At 38.4% G+C, this 17,944-nt stretch overlaps 1 protein-coding gene across 1 annotated transcript; it reads left to right on the top strand.

The window, feature by feature from the left end:
• Window positions 1-5,306: 5,306 nt before the first annotated feature.
• Window positions 5,307-17,081, top strand: LOC134539365 (helix-loop-helix protein delilah-like). Its single transcript, XM_063381347.1, has one exon. It carries the CDS (start codon window positions 6,723-6,725, stop codon window positions 7,551-7,553), a length of 831 nt encoding a protein of 276 aa, XP_063237417.1. The 5' UTR covers window positions 5,307-6,722; the 3' UTR covers window positions 7,554-17,081.
• Window positions 17,082-17,944: the final 863 nt, after the last annotated feature.

Genomic DNA, 17,944 nt, shown 5'->3' with positions numbered 1-17,944 from the left:
GGACTGGCCCCGGCCCGCGAGGTTCGTCGCTTGCCCCAGCGTTCAAGTCTCCGCGCGGCGGCCCGCCGATACCGGCCCGTTCCATGCGGGGGGAAGGGAGGGAACCGCTCTCTTCGCAAAGCCACGCGCCGGATCTTTGCTTTGGAGGGAATATATCATGTCGGGTCCAGTGGCGTAGCCTGGATTTGTGCATGGGGGGGGGGGGGGGTGTTGAGAAGCATGCCCCCCCCCCCTTCCCCCGTATTAAAGCGGGGGGTCCGGGGGTCCTTCTCCCGGGAAAATTTGGATTTTAAGGTGTAAAATAGTGCTTTTTTTTTTTTTTTTTTAGCAGTTTTCGGTTCTTAAATTTAAATATTGTAATGGTAAAATTTTTATTAATTTTAATATGAAATTTGTTTGAGTGATGAATAAGAATTTAATTAAAGATTTGGTGCTAAGGGGGGGGGTGGTTTAACCCCTAACCCCCCCCCCCCTTGTCTACGACCCTGGTCGGGTCCGCAGTAATGTGAAGGATTCGTTTCCATCTTGCCAATATTTTCGAACCTTCCTTTGAATCGCTCGTAACACAATATTATGCAATATCAAAGCCTATCATTGCATATCGGATCCCCTTAACCGGTTTAATGACACTGGTACCGATTGAGTGTTCGAGTTGAACACAATTATTAATTATTTTTATAATGTGGTAAAATGAACTCCACCATAATGTAACGAATTTTAATAGACTAATTGAAATGTTTCAAAACTTATTTATTATATATATGTAGCTGTTAAGGAATAAACAAAAATATAAAATGGAGCTCCTATATTTACTGTTAGAAGTATAACAGTGAGTTTTCAAATTGAAATGTATGTTCATATCGCTTAGAAATTAATTATATGAAGTGAAATAGGAACACCAGAACCCAATATTTTTCCAAAAAAACACTTTCACGAAAGATGTTTTCTAGTCAAGCGATGTCATAACATAATTTAACTCTTTAAAAACAAACTAAATTGTAATTTTTAAAATCTTGAACTTTGCCTTCTGTGATAAAACAACGTGACTTGATAAAATTAAAGGATAAATTCTTTTACCTGCAGTTACTTGGAGGTGTTTACGTATCCTGTCCCTGTAAAAAATATTTATTTTATTCCTTGAAAATATTACAAAGAGTTGATCACTCTGGGTAATAAACAACTTCCATTATAACTTTATATATGTAGATTGTACACAAATGTTACTCCATATGTTTTCACAGATACGACTTTTTAAAACTTATGTAGTAATAGGCCTATAAGAGTAGGAAAGACTGGTTTAAGTTCTTACATTTCGAGAACATTTTTAAAAACTATTTATGTATACTGAATACATAATTAACTTATTGTAAGACTGAAGTCTTTATCACATTATCAATAATACACATTTTGAACATTATAAAATTATTAAAATTAATGTAATATAAATTTAACCACAGTTTTATTAACCTATCTCCTATATGATTAAAGAATTCCTTCAGAAATAAATGTGTTCTAGTCTATTTTTTAAATACTAGCAAATGTTTGATTTTTTTCTTATGCAGTAGGTGGTCAATTGCAGATTTTTATTCCCATGTGTTATAACCTTCTGGCCTCATTTTTCTTGAATGTAGAGTGTGTCATATGTATGAATATACATGTATAAATACATACATATACAAATATTGTAAATTTGGTTCCCGTTAATAAATATGAGACTTCTTAGAATAATTGGTGACAGACAATTTTAAGTTATTTTAAATTTGTGTTTAAAATGATATGATATTTTATCATATTTGACTGTAGATATAAATATCATTTTTTAATTATTTTAGCTATTTATTTAACCCCCAGTAACTTATTTGTTAATACTCATCACCGATTGGAAGTATGTATGCACAGTGAACATTTTTCAGTGGCTTTAAATTTACTCCTCTGCGAGTCATCGTAATATGTAACAGAATACGCTGATCAGGCTGGCGGTATGATTAATACGGTCTGTGTATTTGAGTTTTTCAACTAATTTCTCACTCAGGAAGTTTACCTTAGATACCACACACAAAATTTTATTATTTATATTGGATTCAACCCCCTTATATCCTGGATTACCTTTTTCGAAATTCATTCAATTGGTTTTGGATTTATTTAGCATGATTTTTCTAACTTCGGTCAAGCGATTAAATGGCAAAGAAAAATTAAGATCTTGGTAGGACGTTATTATCGTCATTTTTACTTCACTAGTAATGGTAGATCGTCAGAAAAGAGAACTGTGTTGCCTTGTGTAATCTGAGAAGGCAGTTCATTATTATAAGTGTGAGCTGCATGTGCGAACATCTTCTCATTTGTGTAGACAGTTTAACTAGCAATATTACAGTTACTTATTTCGGCAACTTGAATATTTTAGTTTCTCTTCCATTACATAGTTGACACACAATTAAAAAAAATTATATCTTTGTATTAACCTTTGTTCATGCAATCCGTTTTCTTATTTTCCAATCAACTTAGCTGAGTAAATACCTAATAAACCTGCGTAATTTATTTTACCAAACTTGTTTTTAAGACTACGAAAGTATGTTGGTGGTGATAAAAATTAAATTTATTCCTGGGAATAAATTTTTTTAGCTAGCAGCGTTCAGTTTTGTAGCTTTTTAAGTATTAATGTATTTTCCAATTTAAAAATGGGCAGTGTCCCATCTAAAAGAGGATCTTTTTCTGTTACTTGAATGTAGGGCAAGTGTACTGTACAATAATAAATTTCTTTATTATTCTTGTATCTCTTACGCAATGATTTAATTTCTTTGCTTAAAATAATATTAAAAAATAAGAAATACTTAATTTAGAGCACCACGTATCGTGCGACTTCGATTCATCTCGACTATATAGTGTGATGCAAGATTATATATAAATATGAGAGAGAGAGAAACGTTTATTTCCTGCTGTCTTGTAGCAATGATAAAAAAGGACGAAGTTTGACAAAAAGAGCACATGTAAAATGAGATGCCAATTTTTTTTTTTTCTTTCGGAAATTTATAATTTTTCCTTCCTAAAACTCTATATTTTTCATTCAAAGAGACAGACACGGAAATTATTGCAGTAAACTATAAGTGTATTTTTAACAATGAAGGAAATAAGGTAGAAATAAATAGAATTATGAATGTATAAATCTTTCCTTGTATGCAATACTGCTAAAGTAGGTACATATTTTTTTGCGTAATGCGGATTTCGATAAACCGTAATTTTTTTTGTCTCATTCCACTGCCTAGTTCACACATTCAAGCATAAAGATTGAAAGGTGTAGCTCGACATTCCTACCTCACAGTAGGGCGAAAGTTTTTTTTTCACGGATATCTGAGCTCGAGAAGACAATCACGCTTATTAGGGTCTTCAGAGAGCTGTGATCAGCCAGTGTTTGAGAAGAGCGAACCACCTCTCGTTTGATTGACATGAATGGCAAACTAGCAGACCAGTTTTCGCGCTGTCATGCTTGGATGTTTAGCGGCCAGGCGTAATAAGTGGACTGGTTTTCTTTGGAATAAAATTCCTTCCCCTTTATCCTAACTCTCTGGTCCAAACGAAATCCATCGACTAGGGCCAAAAGATTCTGGCATCTCAAAAGCGATTAGTGGGAAAAAAAAAACTTTAAAATTATTTATTAATCATAGGGAAATATCCAAGGTGCATTATGTTTTAATAGTTGGTAGGTAATTTAAGTAGCCATTAACATTCTTTTGCTTATTGTTCAAAATAAAAGATAGCTGTTATTTAATCTTTAACGTAATTTCTTTGAAATATTACAAAGTGGGTGAAACCTATATAAATGTTTATAAACCAGGAATGATCACTGAAAAGAAATTGATATGAGGATTTTATTTCTTGTCTTTATCTCCTTCTTTCGAACAATAACAAAATGAAGTCGTAATATATGCATTTATAAAGCAAACTCCTGAAAGACTACCAGAAAAGTGATACCTACGCCATAATTCGAAAGTATAAATTGTTTCTCGGCAGCACGCCGAAAAACTATGGCCGGCTGAAATTAACCATTGGCCTCTGTGGGTGGCACTGGAGGAAAAAAAAAAAAAAAAACTGGTGTGGCAAGGGACTGTGTTTTATTAATGTTAAGTTGTTTAATATAGCCTTCCGTTTTAAAAGAGTTCTTTTGTTGTTGCCGGAGGGGGGCGGGGGGATCGTGTCTCCGATTATGAAGAGGGAAGGTGTCCACTCAAATAAATATGTCCCACCCACAAACGGTGAGGAAGGGAAAAAGATGGGGGGGAAAAAAGGGGGTTACCTTATCAGCCATACGCATCGGTGGTAGAAAACTATGTAACGGATACATCGGGGCTCGATCCGGCATGATGGAGGGCCGCAGATAAGCCCGGTAGGGAGACCACCTCTCGCGGAGATATCCAGTTTCCTTTATGAGCCGCGCCGCGCCGCGGATGAAGTCTTCGCTGGAGGGTGGCGCTGGATGCGGCCGCTGTTGGAACTAAGCCGCCTCCCCACTGGTCCGGGCTACTGGTCGGCGCGGCGCCTGTCCCCCCCCTCCCCAATCCCCCCCAATCCGTCCATTTCCCCTCTCCACTTCCCACCGCCAGTCGCTGGCCAGGATCACCAAGGACGCTGCTGCAACACCAGAAGTCGCTCTTCCTCTATACCCCTAGCTTTATTCAGTATTTTAAATAATTTTTTTACTGTCAGGACTTCGCCTTACCGTTGTCAGTCTCCCGACGTTCCGTCATATATATATTTTTTTTTTTTTTCCCCTCGTAAATCATCAATGACAGCCACCAGATGCAAACTTACCGAAGAGAAAAATTACTAGCCTTTCAGTCTTCGCAAACTTTAAAAACACTACTTATAGGTCGGAATGTCGCAGCAGAAATTACAAATTTCTTCCCGGATGCTGAACTGCGCAGACTTAATAAACTCATCTTCAGAAAATTTTTACGTAGTGTAAGGGAAACAAAAAAAAAAAAAAACATAATGGAATGTCCGGTGATGAGTCGTGGTCATCGGGAGATTCGGGACCGACCGAAATCACCGTCACCTCGGCCGTAATCGCCAAAGTAAAGTGCCCGCCAAATCTCGGGCGCGAGCCTTACCTGCTCGCGAATCCCGCCTCCAGCGGTCCAGCCGAGGTGGATGCTGTCCCGGCGGCAGGTACACGGGGAGAGAGGGGGAATGCGTGTCGGGTGGTAGGGGAGGGGGGTGCAGAAGCAGGTTGGAGAGGGGGGAGAGGGGGCGCGCGTGCCCTGACCAGCGGCGGGCGCGCTCTCTGAGACGTCAGTCTGCGACTGGTGGTCCTGTGCGCAGCATCAGTTCGGCGCGCGCTCTCCATCTCTCTCTCTCTCTGTCTTATCTCTCGTTCGTTCGCGCGCTCGCGTCTGGCTCGTCGCTCGAAGTCTCCGAACTGCGTCGTTTGTTCACGCAGCACAGCTCTCGCGCTACGACTATCGCGCTACGAATCCGCGCACGACTTCGCAAGTGAACATATTTACTTGACTTATTTCAGAGTGCTAAACATTATTTTTTTTTTGCTATCGACGCAAATTAAAAAAAAAAAATCAATAAGGCACAACATTTATAGTGCATAAAAGAAATTGTCTATAAACTTTCCCAGTGTTTGGCTCTCGTGTGCGTGTATTTACTTGAACATCAGATTGCCGGTCGTCGGATACAGTTACGCGAATATCCACCACCGACGTCATTAATGATCTGCCCATTCAAGCCATACCAAAGGCGGACTGCGATGAAGACTTCAACGGGTCGGTGGGTGAGACAGTAAATATTTTTTGATCTTCGCCTGAACTTTCGCTCAGTAGCATATGTGGTTAGGTTTTTTACTAACTCGAGTGTTCCTATTAATAACATTTAAGCAACTCCGGTGATGACAATTAAGAGGGGTGTGCGGACAAGAAGTAGACATTAGTATCTCTCGAAATTTGAACTACAATTTTTACCTCCACTTCTTGAACTCGTTATAACTTGATGTATAAAAGTGGCAAAAAACTACCGTTAGTATTTTGTGCAGGCTGTAGAGCCACAAAAAAATTTAAACCACTGACTTCATCTTCCTACCCTGGGTGATAATAACGTAGGTAATATGAATTTTGATTGCTTTTTAATGGTTAGTGCAGTTGAAATTGTTAAAACCAGCAGACGGAATAAGGTGTCCAAACTGAACTCGCGCAAAGCCACTAATGACGTAAGATTTGTCGCTAAAAGTGAAAGTTTTGCGAAAAGCTAGCCGCGATTAATTTTCTGTTCATCTTTTAAGACTCGTCTTTGTCGTTTGAGTCAACAAAGCGCTTGGTGGCAAGACGCTATAGGTAGGCTACGTGAAATAAAAAAAACAAGACAGTGAAGACGTAAACATTGACTTGCGGTGAAAGTCTTGATTTATTTTCCAGGAGTGTCGGATCCTGCGAAACCTTTTTTTTTTTTTTTTTTTTTGTTTTCGCATCGCCCGTACAACAAGAGGTGCCAAGAGGCGTCGCTGAGCGGAACTGTAATAACAAGGCGACGAGGCGAGATGCACGCCTGTTCGCGTGAGTGACACTAAATGTGGGGCTCGCGTGCGCGCCGGTGATTACGACGTGGGGACCCGGGGCTCGAGGTATAACGAGGGCCTCACTTCAGACGGCTGAAAGGCCCCCGCGCAGTCGTCGTCGTCTTGTTGCGTGGCCGAGGGGGCCGGAAACCCCCCCCCCCCCCGCGGCGCGATGAACACGCTGATGCAGAGGATGGTGGGCGAGGTGGGCCTGTCGGCGCCGCAGAGGTTGCCGATGTCGCCCATCCCGATGCTGCTGCAGCAGCCGGAGCCGGCGATGACCAAGGACGTCACAGACTCCAATAACAACAGCAACGAGAGCGCCACGAGCAGCGGTGACAGCGTGCAGAGCGACGACGGAGCGTCGCGCGCAGCCGAGAAGTACTCGCTGAGGCCGCGCTCGCTGCAGAAGAGGTTCGAGGTGGAGCAGAAGACGCGCGTCGTCGAGAAGACGACCACCCGGAGGTCCAGCGGAGGCGGCGGCGGCGGCGGCGGAGGCAGGCCCAAGCAGAAGCCGCCCCCGCTCAGCAAGTACCGCCGCAAGACGGCGAACGCGCGCGAGCGGGACCGCATGCGCGAGATCAACGCGGCGTTCGAGAGCCTGCGCCGCGCCGTGCCGCACTCGCCCGCCGACGCCTGCCCGCAGGGCGAGAAGCTGACCAAGATCACGACCCTGAGGCTCGCTATGAGGTACATCTCGGCGCTGAGCCAGGCGCTGCAGCAGGAGGACCACGCCGCCACCCCCAGGTCCTTCGACCTGGCGGACCTGCTGTCGGACGACGGCGGCGACGCGCCCGACCTGGACGCCCTCTTGCTCGAGTCGGACGCCGAGTCGCTCAACTTCCAGTCGGACCTGAGCGAGCACTGCCTCACGCCGCCCGACTTCAGCGACCACTCGCTCACGCCCGCCGACCTGGGCGCGCGCTTCGCCGACGAGGCCCTGGCGCCGGCCGACTTCGGCGAGCCGGGGGCCTGCTTCGGCGACCACTGCCTGGTGCCTTGACGGGCGCCGCCCCGCCGCTCCAGAGCATGGCTGTAAGCGCCGGTGGCTGGCGACTGCTCGTGACACTAGGAACCAGTTAGTTACTCCCGTTGTAAACGCAGCTATACTGGACTTCATGGTTCACGGGAACACTTCTGCGGTAGGATTCTTAGCCTCGTTCCACTGGCTGTTGCGTCTGCAATGAAGCGAGACGCAGCAGCCCGGAGCGACAGAGTAGCACGTTTCGCAACCGTTCACCATAGCCGCCACTTGGCTCCGAACACACCGCGACAACGGTCGCCTGGGTCGGAGCTGCCTTCTAGTTCAACTAGATGAAAACTCGAAACGTTAAAAAAAATTATTTCGTTCTATTGCTGGTAGGTACCGAATCTGTGTCGCATGTTACCGAACAAAACAGACTGCACGACAGTTAAGATGTCGTCTCCGTTCATTGCGTCGTGCATGCACGATCATCCCCTGTCACCCGGTGAAACACGGGTATAGTCTGTGTCATGTAAACTGTGGTCCACCTATTGTTCTGTCAACAGTGTTTTTAATCAAACACCATTTATACTTTGCAAGATAACATTGGTATAATCTGCACCATTCGTACTATTTTTTTTTTTTTTAGATAATAAATTTCAAACTTGAAACCCGTTACATGACGCAGGCTTAAAAAAAACTTCCGAAAACCACGTATGGAACAATGGCTTTTGGTAACCCACGATATTGTAAGCGTTGCCCTAGGGTGTCTTCAAAAGTTTGTGCATCGTGTCTAAATGTTTTCTAGCCTTAAAAAGATATATGATCTAAATGACCAAGCATATTAATGTTGTTAGTTTGAAATATATTTGGCTTGCAAAAAAAAAAATATTTTGACCCAATTTAGCGATAATTTTCAAGTTAAATAATCATTAAATTAGGTTTAGAAATTCGATTTTGCCACACATAAAATTTAGTTCAACCCACGAAACATTTCGTTACAGCGGACGCATGCAATAGGTATGTAATTAAATACATTGTTGGTGCAGATAAACCTTTTATCTCATTCCAGGGTTTTCGCTGTGAGGTTTCAAAGACAGGCTCTTAATTTGCTTCGCCCCTTGCAGAACCTGTTGCTCATTGATTGGCGGTCCTCTTGGGATTCAAACCATTCGCTAGCGGAGGCGATTGGTTCCTATATAAAAAAACAGATGTTTAGAACGGCATCTCGATGTTATCTCCCGCTGACGGGTCATTATCAGGCTTTTCGTCCACGGCAGGCGAGTTCTGCTTGCTGTCTCCAGGGTTGGTATGTTTAAAGCAGATTATAAATAAGAAGTAATTAACCTAGGTTCTCTTTTAAAGTAGCTAGCACAATCTTGACTCGAGGCAAAGGAAAGTTGGTTTTCCATTTGATTAACCTGCAGATTTTATGCTTCGACTTTACTTAAACGTCTCTTCAAGCCACCCTAAGTCTCCCTTGTTAAAAATAATTTTTTTTTACTTGTGAATTTTTTTACAAAATAATATAGTTTCACATAAACTTGTATTTTTTGAAACGACTCTCAAACATTTACATGTTTAATTTTGAATGAAATATGCTTATTGCCCATGGACTTAATGTGAACAATAGAAAAAAATGTAAAATATTTCACTCTAATTTTCTTCTATACGTTAACATATTCCGCAGATTGGTCCATTTCCAAATTATAACCAGATAAAGGCACTGCGTGATATTTTTAAATTGGGGTAAATACCAATCCTGGCTGTCTCCCATCAGAAATCGAGAATAAATTATACTCGGGTGCTGCCTTCATTTGCTACACGCTGTGGCTGTGTGACAAATAATATATATATATATATATATATATATATATTTATATATATATATATATTTTTACTTATTCGCTTAATTGGGCGCAATTTAAGTGTGAATTTAAATGAACAAGTAACAGGTGTCCTATAATACCTTAAATACAAAGAACTTAATAACACATTAATTCCTGAAAAAATACAAACGGTGTCGTAAAGTATTCCAGATAAAGACTTACGGTGATTAATTTATATCAGTGAATTTGTAGTAACAGTGGAGAATAATGTTCACTCTCTGTTGTCTAGCCAATCAGTGGACTTAGCTAGGAAACTGCGAAAGGGAATTTTCTGATGAACCAGTGACCTTAAGTCAGTGAAAGGTAGTGTATAAGACTTTTCATATTGAAGTGGAAGCAGCTGAAAGCTGCTTGCTATCGAATTGTAGCATTTTGGAGCAGTTGCGAATATTTGATCACACGTTCAGAGATTACGATTTGGACACTTCTCTTCTGAAAGCTCAAAGGAGTAACATTAGTATGAAGCCGACTGAGATGCTACTTGCAGAATGATTCCGAAAACATACGTGCACTAGGCTTTCTTCTAAAATACGAGTCATGTTAGCTAAAACCTTTAATTTGTACTCTTAGACTATGTCTTTAAGTAATCTTTACTTTGGTTGGTTCTTCTTTATTCCTGCTGAAATATACATTTAAAATATTTCGAAAATTTTCTTTGGTACAGGAAATATGAAGAGGAAATTTAAATACAAGGTGTTTCGCGCAGAAATTCACTTCTTAAAGTTAAACTATAATACTTTTGCAATTTTTAAAATTTAAATTCTAAGAATTGGTTGTTCATGACAAAAAGTTAATCCTTGCCCACATTAAAATTGTACCGAATAATCAATAAATTCATTAATCAATGTGTTTTGTTACACAATTGATTAATCATTGATAATATCCTCAGAGAAAGGTTCCCATAATTTCTGGATGTTATCACCAGCAGTTGAGAGCTGTCAGCGGGAGGTCGTACGTGGTTTGGTAACACTGCGAACACCAGAGGCCATTTTAATTTTTTTTTTAATGCTGCTGTGGTGGCAGCAGCGATTGTAGACGCGTGACCCACTTGCACACAGTAGCGAGTGCGCGAGAGCACTCACCCCATGTCTGTCTCCGGGCTATGTGTTGTGACGCAACGCAGATCATAATAAATGTTAATTAACTTTGCGATGTCGCAAGCCTAAGGGTGCTAGGGGAGGCGGGAGGGAAAAAAATGTTAGGTGTAGCAAACTATAGTCAATCCCATAAACAAGTGCACTCACTCTCTTGACAGATACGCGTGGAAAAAATAACGCTGTCATTTACTCCGTTAAAATTAAATCAATTACTTTTATTCCAAAGAAATAAAATGGCCAATATTATTCATTGTCAAAATAAAAGCTTTTATTACTTACAGGTACGGAAAATTTCGCGGATTCATTTGGCGGTAAGCTAGAACACAAATCTTCTTCTGGCAGTTATTGGGACACTGTAGGAGAGAAATAAGCGAATCAGGTAGTGCCGATTGATGAGAACAAAAAAAAATATTTTTTTTTTCTCTCAGAAATTTTTCAATCGAAAAGCAAACGTTTTAGGACTAACGTAAGACTTTGAACTTCAACCAGCCGCCAGAAAAATTCGCGAAATTTTCGTGTCCGTAACTATGATAAGTTCATATATAAGAAAAGGGCAGACTATAAAGTTATTAAAGTATTTATAATTTGACTCACCAAGAGCCTGGACGCGACTTACGTAGTACGTAGTAATCAAGCCGGAGCTGTCATTCGATCTGAAATGTCATTAACGGCAGCACCGTAATGATTAAACTGACGTCAAAAAAAAAACTGAGGACTAACTACAAAATTAGGAACTTAAAGTTTCTGCTGGGGGCTTGCGCGAGAAAATTAACGAAACTGTTGTGTTTCGAGGTACAATTAAATTAATATTCTTTTAAACTTTTAAGGATATATCTGTGAAAGACATTCTTAACTACAAAAAAAAAGTTATTGTACGAAAGTAAATGTGTGTTTAGATTTATTGACATGTTACTCTATACAGATATGTATGCTGGTTCATCAGCGGAATAAGTATGACAACACCTGTGCTTAAATACGTGAAAAATTACGTTACTTTATAGAACCAGGTTGGACTCAACACAGTTGTACTTAAACAGGCCAGTGTCTTCTTTCATTGGCTGCTGCCTCCTGTCCGTTATGCCGGTTGGTTTATTAGTCCTTGTGTTTGAAAATCTTTGTGCTGTCGGGTCCACATCTGGACACGGTGCACACTAAAAGAAGATTGATGCTGGCAGAATTAGTGTATGGGAAAGAAAGGTTAAATATCTTTGTTAAAATGTGTGTTGATATGCATTCTAGCGTATAGCTTCAATTAATAAAGAAAGTTTTGGAGGTCTTTGCTTGTGATGAATTGCACTTCCTAGGCATTCAGACAACTTTCCAGTCAGTGCTCTCTAAAACGGTTGGAATGCTTTTATCAGAACCATTACGAATTAGAAGACGATACCAAAATGTCTCAGTAATCGAGCATTTCTACCTGTGAAAAATTTACATGGATATATTTTGCGAAAAGTGTAAATTTCGTGCAATATGTAGTGCAATATCTACTCAGGTGTGCTTTTATGAAAGTGTTTATGTACCTTAACGGTTGATACTTAAGTTATGTCATGTGAACAGCGATGTAACGTGTTAGTTATGCAAGGGCGGCAAACAAACGTGAAAGCGCCATTAGTCATTATTTAAACTGTTTTTTTTTGCAGCGACTAAAATTATTTTGTAATAGCATCAGATACTTTTGATTTATTTAGCGCCTCACCTCTTGCATTTATAGTTCCTCTTGTTCCTTTATTTTTGTCTATAAAAAAAGAGTGAAAGCGTGTCGCAATTAAATTTGATCTTGGACGTAAATCTAGACCTGGCAGTAACCACCCTGTTCTCTTTGAAACTCACTATGCGGTTTTTCGTTTCTAAGCGATTTGGCGAAAAATTCCCAAATGAAGCCTAATAGTACCTACACAGAAATAACTTTCTGTACGTATATAAAAGATTCCTTTGGAAACCAGTTGCCAAGAAATAATTTTTAATTCCACAAGAAATATATTGTAAGATTGTACAACACATTACTATAGTTATATTTTGCATTTATGAAATATGTTTTTTGAGTTAATACTGAATAGGTATTACGTAAGAAAATTTGAGCATACTTTTATATTTTATTTAATGTTTCATTCAAGTATATATTTTAAACACTTGAAGAGATAATATAATATTCAATAATTGGATATGCTTATTAATGTTCGCAGTTAATACTGGAAAGCTATTCAGGTGGTTTACAAATAACTTTAACTACTGGAAGTACTGGTACAACACAAAGCATAAATGCCCTGGTAAGAATCTCAACCCAGTATTAAAGCAAACTCTATTTTGTAGTTAGGCCTATACAGTTTTTACATGTAAATGTACAAATTTATAAACATCTGTAATTTTACATGAATATTTCTGTTTCATTTGCAAAAAAATATTACATTGTATTAAACTTGTAAAATTTCTCTGACGGCTGGGTACTCCGTAGGAAAGACACTTAAATTCGCATTAATATTTATTGGCAATATATAGGGCAAGGTCTAGCTGTGTGTTAATAATTTGTAGCGTTTTCTGCGTTTCGTGATTGGCTGCGTTCATGTCAGGTGCACGACTACTGTCAGCACACCAATCACAGCCATCGAGTGCGGAGGCAAACGCTTCCTGATTGGTCCGGTCAGATAGTGTGATGGCTGGCTTCTCTTGCAGACTGTCGTCAATTGCAAGAGAACAATATCTAGCCCGGGCATACCTTATCGAAGTCTAATGAGCGATGAGATTATTCCACGTAAAATACATGCCCCTAGAAATATACCAGACAGCATTTTAATAAAATTCCTCAATACGAGTATTTAAACAGATTCACTGTCATCTCTAATGCAATTAATGTTGGTCTTAAGAAACCTGTTCTCTGCACGATTAATAACTAGAGACCTGCAAAATTCGTGGATTCATTCGGTGATAGGCTAGAATTCAAACACATATATCTCTTAAATAATTTTGCTATTGGCTTACTGTTCATCTGGACGAATCTCAACCAGTTATAAGCCCTCAAACAAAGAAGGATCGAATCACAGACAAACCAGCTGAGACGACTTGCAAGTCGGCAGCCAATGAACTTGCGTTATTTGCCCGAGTGTACAGGGGTATGTGCAGTCTATGCTGAAGGCCATCGAAACCGCGAATTTTTCAGGTGTCTGTTAATAACTTGCTTATAAAAATAAAGAAATATACATCTATATGTTGTGAGGGATAGGGTGGGAAAGCCTATAAACTAAACAGAATATAATCTTACAATTAATAGGGACCGGTTGATTTCGCCGTGTCGATGACCTTCAGGATGGACTACACAGTCCTCTGCACTCGGGAAACTAGCGCCAGTTCATTGGCTGCTGACTTGTGAGTCGTCTGATCTGGTTTGCCTGGAATTTGATACTAATTTGGTTGAGGGTTTTTTCATTGGCCTAGGGTCATCCAGATGAACAGTGAACCAATAGCAAGAGCAGCTTAAAGGTGTATGTAGTTGAATTTTAACCTATCACCGAATGAATCCACGAATTTTTTCGGATCTCTGTCGATTATAAAATGGCACGCACATACTGATGTCCAGATACTGGAAAAATTCGCAGATTCATTTCGCGATAGGCCAACATTCAAATACGAGACATAACCGTTGTTTCTGCTATTGGCTCACGGGTTATCTGGAGATGCTGTATATTGCCAATGCCATACTTGTAACTACGTCAGTATCGAATCACAGGACTACCTAATTGAGACGTTTCACAAGTCAACAGTCAATGGTAAGAGCACATTTGTCTGAGTATGCAGATGACGGTGGATTCCACCCTGTAGTTATTATATTCCGCGAATTTTCGCGGGCCCTTGTCACGACCACTTAAACCATCTACGCATATAAGCGAGCTTAGATTTAACTTTAATTTTTATAACTCGTATTTTATGAACTTCGAAAAAAAATCATAACATGTGGCTGTTTTCACGAACTTTTTTTGACATGAAAAATAACCCTAAATATTGGCATAAAAGTGTGCAGGGTACGTTCATATTTAATGTTCCACTATAAACTTATAATACAACTGTTTTGAACTCCTGAAGAAGCGTATAATTAGGGACATGTATTTTTCGCGAAAAAAAATCTGATCACTCATTGGATTGCAATAAGGTATGCACGCGCCAGCCTTCTGATTGGCGGCCGTCTGCAAGAGAATCCACTGCCCTAGCTGGCCGGGCCAATCAGGATGCGTTTGCTCCCGCACTGGATGGCTGTGATTGGTGCGCCTTACCTGAAATAAACACAGCCAACAACGAAAAACAGACAATGCTACAAAGTTTTAACGAACAGCTGGTTCGAAACTTTTTTTTTTGCGAAAAATACAAGGTATGATCGACGCGAAGACGTAAAGCCAGTTGTACGTAGAGGCGAAGATACGTTTGATGCGTGAGATGGAGTCGCATTTACAGCCTCTCTCTTGTCATTACATCATTGTTTTTTTCTGTAAATGACGTGAATTTTCGGGTATGCTTTTTTTTAGTGGAAAAGGAAGAAGTAAAATTTTTTTTCCAACTTCGGGGGCAAAAAAAGCTTGCGTTCACTGTTCGTTTCTAGGTGTCCGTTTAATCGAGCTACAGGCCTTTATCTCGATGATAATTTGGGAAGGAGGGAGATAGTAGCACTGTTTAGTTTTGTCCGCAACTTAAGACGGCTGTATGTGCAATGATAGAGAGACGCTGAGTCAGTTGTTTTTAAAAAATATATATCAAAATCTCTGAATTCGTTCCAGGATTAGTCAATAAATAGGCAACAAATATTGCATTTCGTGAAAGTGAAACTTCTGCATCTTCGTAAGCGCAAATTTGCTTGGACAGTACGAAAAGTGAAACTTTTTTTTTTCTCCAAGAAAGCATCCTTATGTGTGAAATTGCTTATATTTTTTGGGTTGTTGCGTGCATATGAACGCGTAATACTTGTATTACTTGTGCGATTTTACTTAGGCATAAAAATTTACGTGTGAGCAAAATTATGTATGCTGATTCGTTTGTTTCCGCACAATTTACGTAAACGTAAATTCAAATCTCTAGTGGCCCAACTATTTCCATTTTAACCTGTTAAATTTTGGCCAAAAAAAGCTTTTAAATGAGTTGACACGTTTAACAAATTTAAACTTCAGTATCAAACGAACCTATGTTATAATTAGACCAATTTACAGAAGAGTAAAAAAAAACCCTCTTCCAATGATACCACGTTTTTTTTATCAACCTCCATATGCCTTTGGCCGGACTAAAGGAACTTATGATTAATTTCTTACAAAACATATATAATTTTAATTAGATTTTTTTACCTCCAATTAAGCTTTGGATTTAGTTTCTTGTAAATCGTGTTAAATGATTTAGAAAAAAATTTCGAGTGAATTACTGAGTGTTGATTTGTTGGAAAATGAAACTTTGAGTTGTAAACTGAAATAAATCAAACATAGCTGAGTGAGGACTTAGGCTCATTTGGTTCTGAGGTACACAAAGTATCTTGGTTGTATGTTGGTCCCACCAAAAGTTTAAGATAATTAGAAAATTATAAATAATAAAATTTAGTTCTAACATTTTGCTAGAAATTGCTTCTTAACCGCAACAAAGCTTTTAAAATATTATATTTAATGACTGAATGGCATTAAATCCTTTGTATTTCGTAATTTTTTATAAAAAGCAAATTAAAGGTGGTACGAAATTTTTCTATATACTGTTATTCATTTACGTAACTTTCTTTACTAATCACGATTTTTAAAACAGACCACCGTATTCTTGCGAGAGATTTTTAAACTAGATACAGTTTATGATTTTCTAGAACTCTTTATTTTTTTAACAAATATATACTAAAATAAGGAATGATAAATAGTTATTTAATAATGCATTATTTTTAATTTCATTAAAAATATTAAAAAATATTAAAATTGACTTCTACCAGAAGTTTTTAACCAAACACCATCATCATATTAAATAATATACTGATTGTCTTTCAATTTTGGTGGGACGAGTTATATATATAATATATATAGATTGTGGAACCATAGAGCATGGCTTTTGTAATTTTTTTTACAGTCAATATGACTTTTGATATGATTTATGTTGAATCAGGAAGTATTTTCTTATGAAGTGTTTACGATATCGAAATACTTGGCTTTGTCGTCAATCTTCTGTTTTGAATAGTTACATTTACTGTATGTTAAATATATATATTTCAGGACTCAACTACAGAGATGAAATTCAACAATTGTAATTTAATAAATCATTATCTTTATAATATGGCTGAATGAATTGCACATATCATTGTGACCAATGGAAAAAAAATTTGTGTCTGAAACTGAGAAAAAGCTATTGTATATATATAATATAGAAACCACTAAGTGGAGAGATATCCGTCCAAAAATAAGGATAATATTTTATTTTATTGCTGTGTAAAATGTGAAAAAACATTTGCTTTAAGCATACGCAAAGTTGTTGCAATGTCGACTATGTGAAACTATAAATTCTTACTATGCAGGAAGTAATGGTGTCTATTTATTAGTTTATATTGTGTGAACTCTTTTGATAAAATATATTGCATAGAATAAAGTGCCTTAAAAAGTTTATTTCTGAAAATCAGGGAATTTTATTTATGAACCTTCATCCTTCGGTAGTGATATGAATTGTTGTTTGATAATGTAGTAGGAAAAAAAACAATATTACCTAATATGGATTTTAACACAAAGAGTATATTTCCAGAACAGTAAAAGAAATGTTTTTTTCCACTCCTTTACTTGCAGTTATGTAAAAGACACATAAGTCTTAATGTAAATATATATTTAAGATTTTAGTGTGCATTCGCTTCTAAACTGTAGTTGATTACTTTTAGATATCTTTATAGAAATGCACCAAGTGGTTTATTTTAAAAAATATGAAAGGAAGGGACAAATAAATGCCAATGTGTACACAATAGAAAACAAAAATGGAATAATTAAATTTCAGGTATTAATGTTTTTTAATTAATATAAATAATAACAACCAAATAACGCTGAAAATATCGAATACGACTGTTGAGTGGCACTATACAGGTTACACTTTTTCTACTAGAGAACTGTGCGAGAAGTATGTATAAAATCGCACATTTTAAATATTGGTTTAATAACTTAAACAATCAGAAACTCTGTAGCCGTAATCACTATAGCGTCGCGGTGTTAACTGTTTTATCCCAACCAGAAATGCTGAGAATTGCGTGTTTTGGAGTACACTATAATTTTTGAGGTGTTTTGTTATAAATTTATTTTTATTTTTAATGATAACATTAACATTTTGTGATTAAGTTACAAACAAAAAACAATTACGAGGTTTATACTGTATTTAACGTTCACGAATAAAATGCAAGACAAAAATAAAGGCTTGGTTTGCTGAAGAAAATCTAGCTGTTCAGTTCATCTCTTTAAAAAATGTTTTTTTT

This window comes from Bacillus rossius, chromosome 15 (genome assembly GCF_032445375.1).
Source record: "Bacillus rossius redtenbacheri isolate Brsri chromosome 15, Brsri_v3, whole genome shotgun sequence".
Classification (NCBI taxonomy): Eukaryota; Metazoa; Arthropoda; class Insecta; order Phasmatodea; family Bacillidae; genus Bacillus; species Bacillus rossius.
Note: the sequence above shows the minus strand (reverse complement) of the source record. Positions and strands in the feature narration are given on the sequence as shown.

What these genes read in the sequence shown, in the direction of transcription:
- LOC134539365 (XM_063381347.1), top strand. Translation starts at nt 6,723, where the DNA reads ATGAACACGCTGATGCAGAGGATGGTGGGCGAGGTGGGCCTGTCGGCG.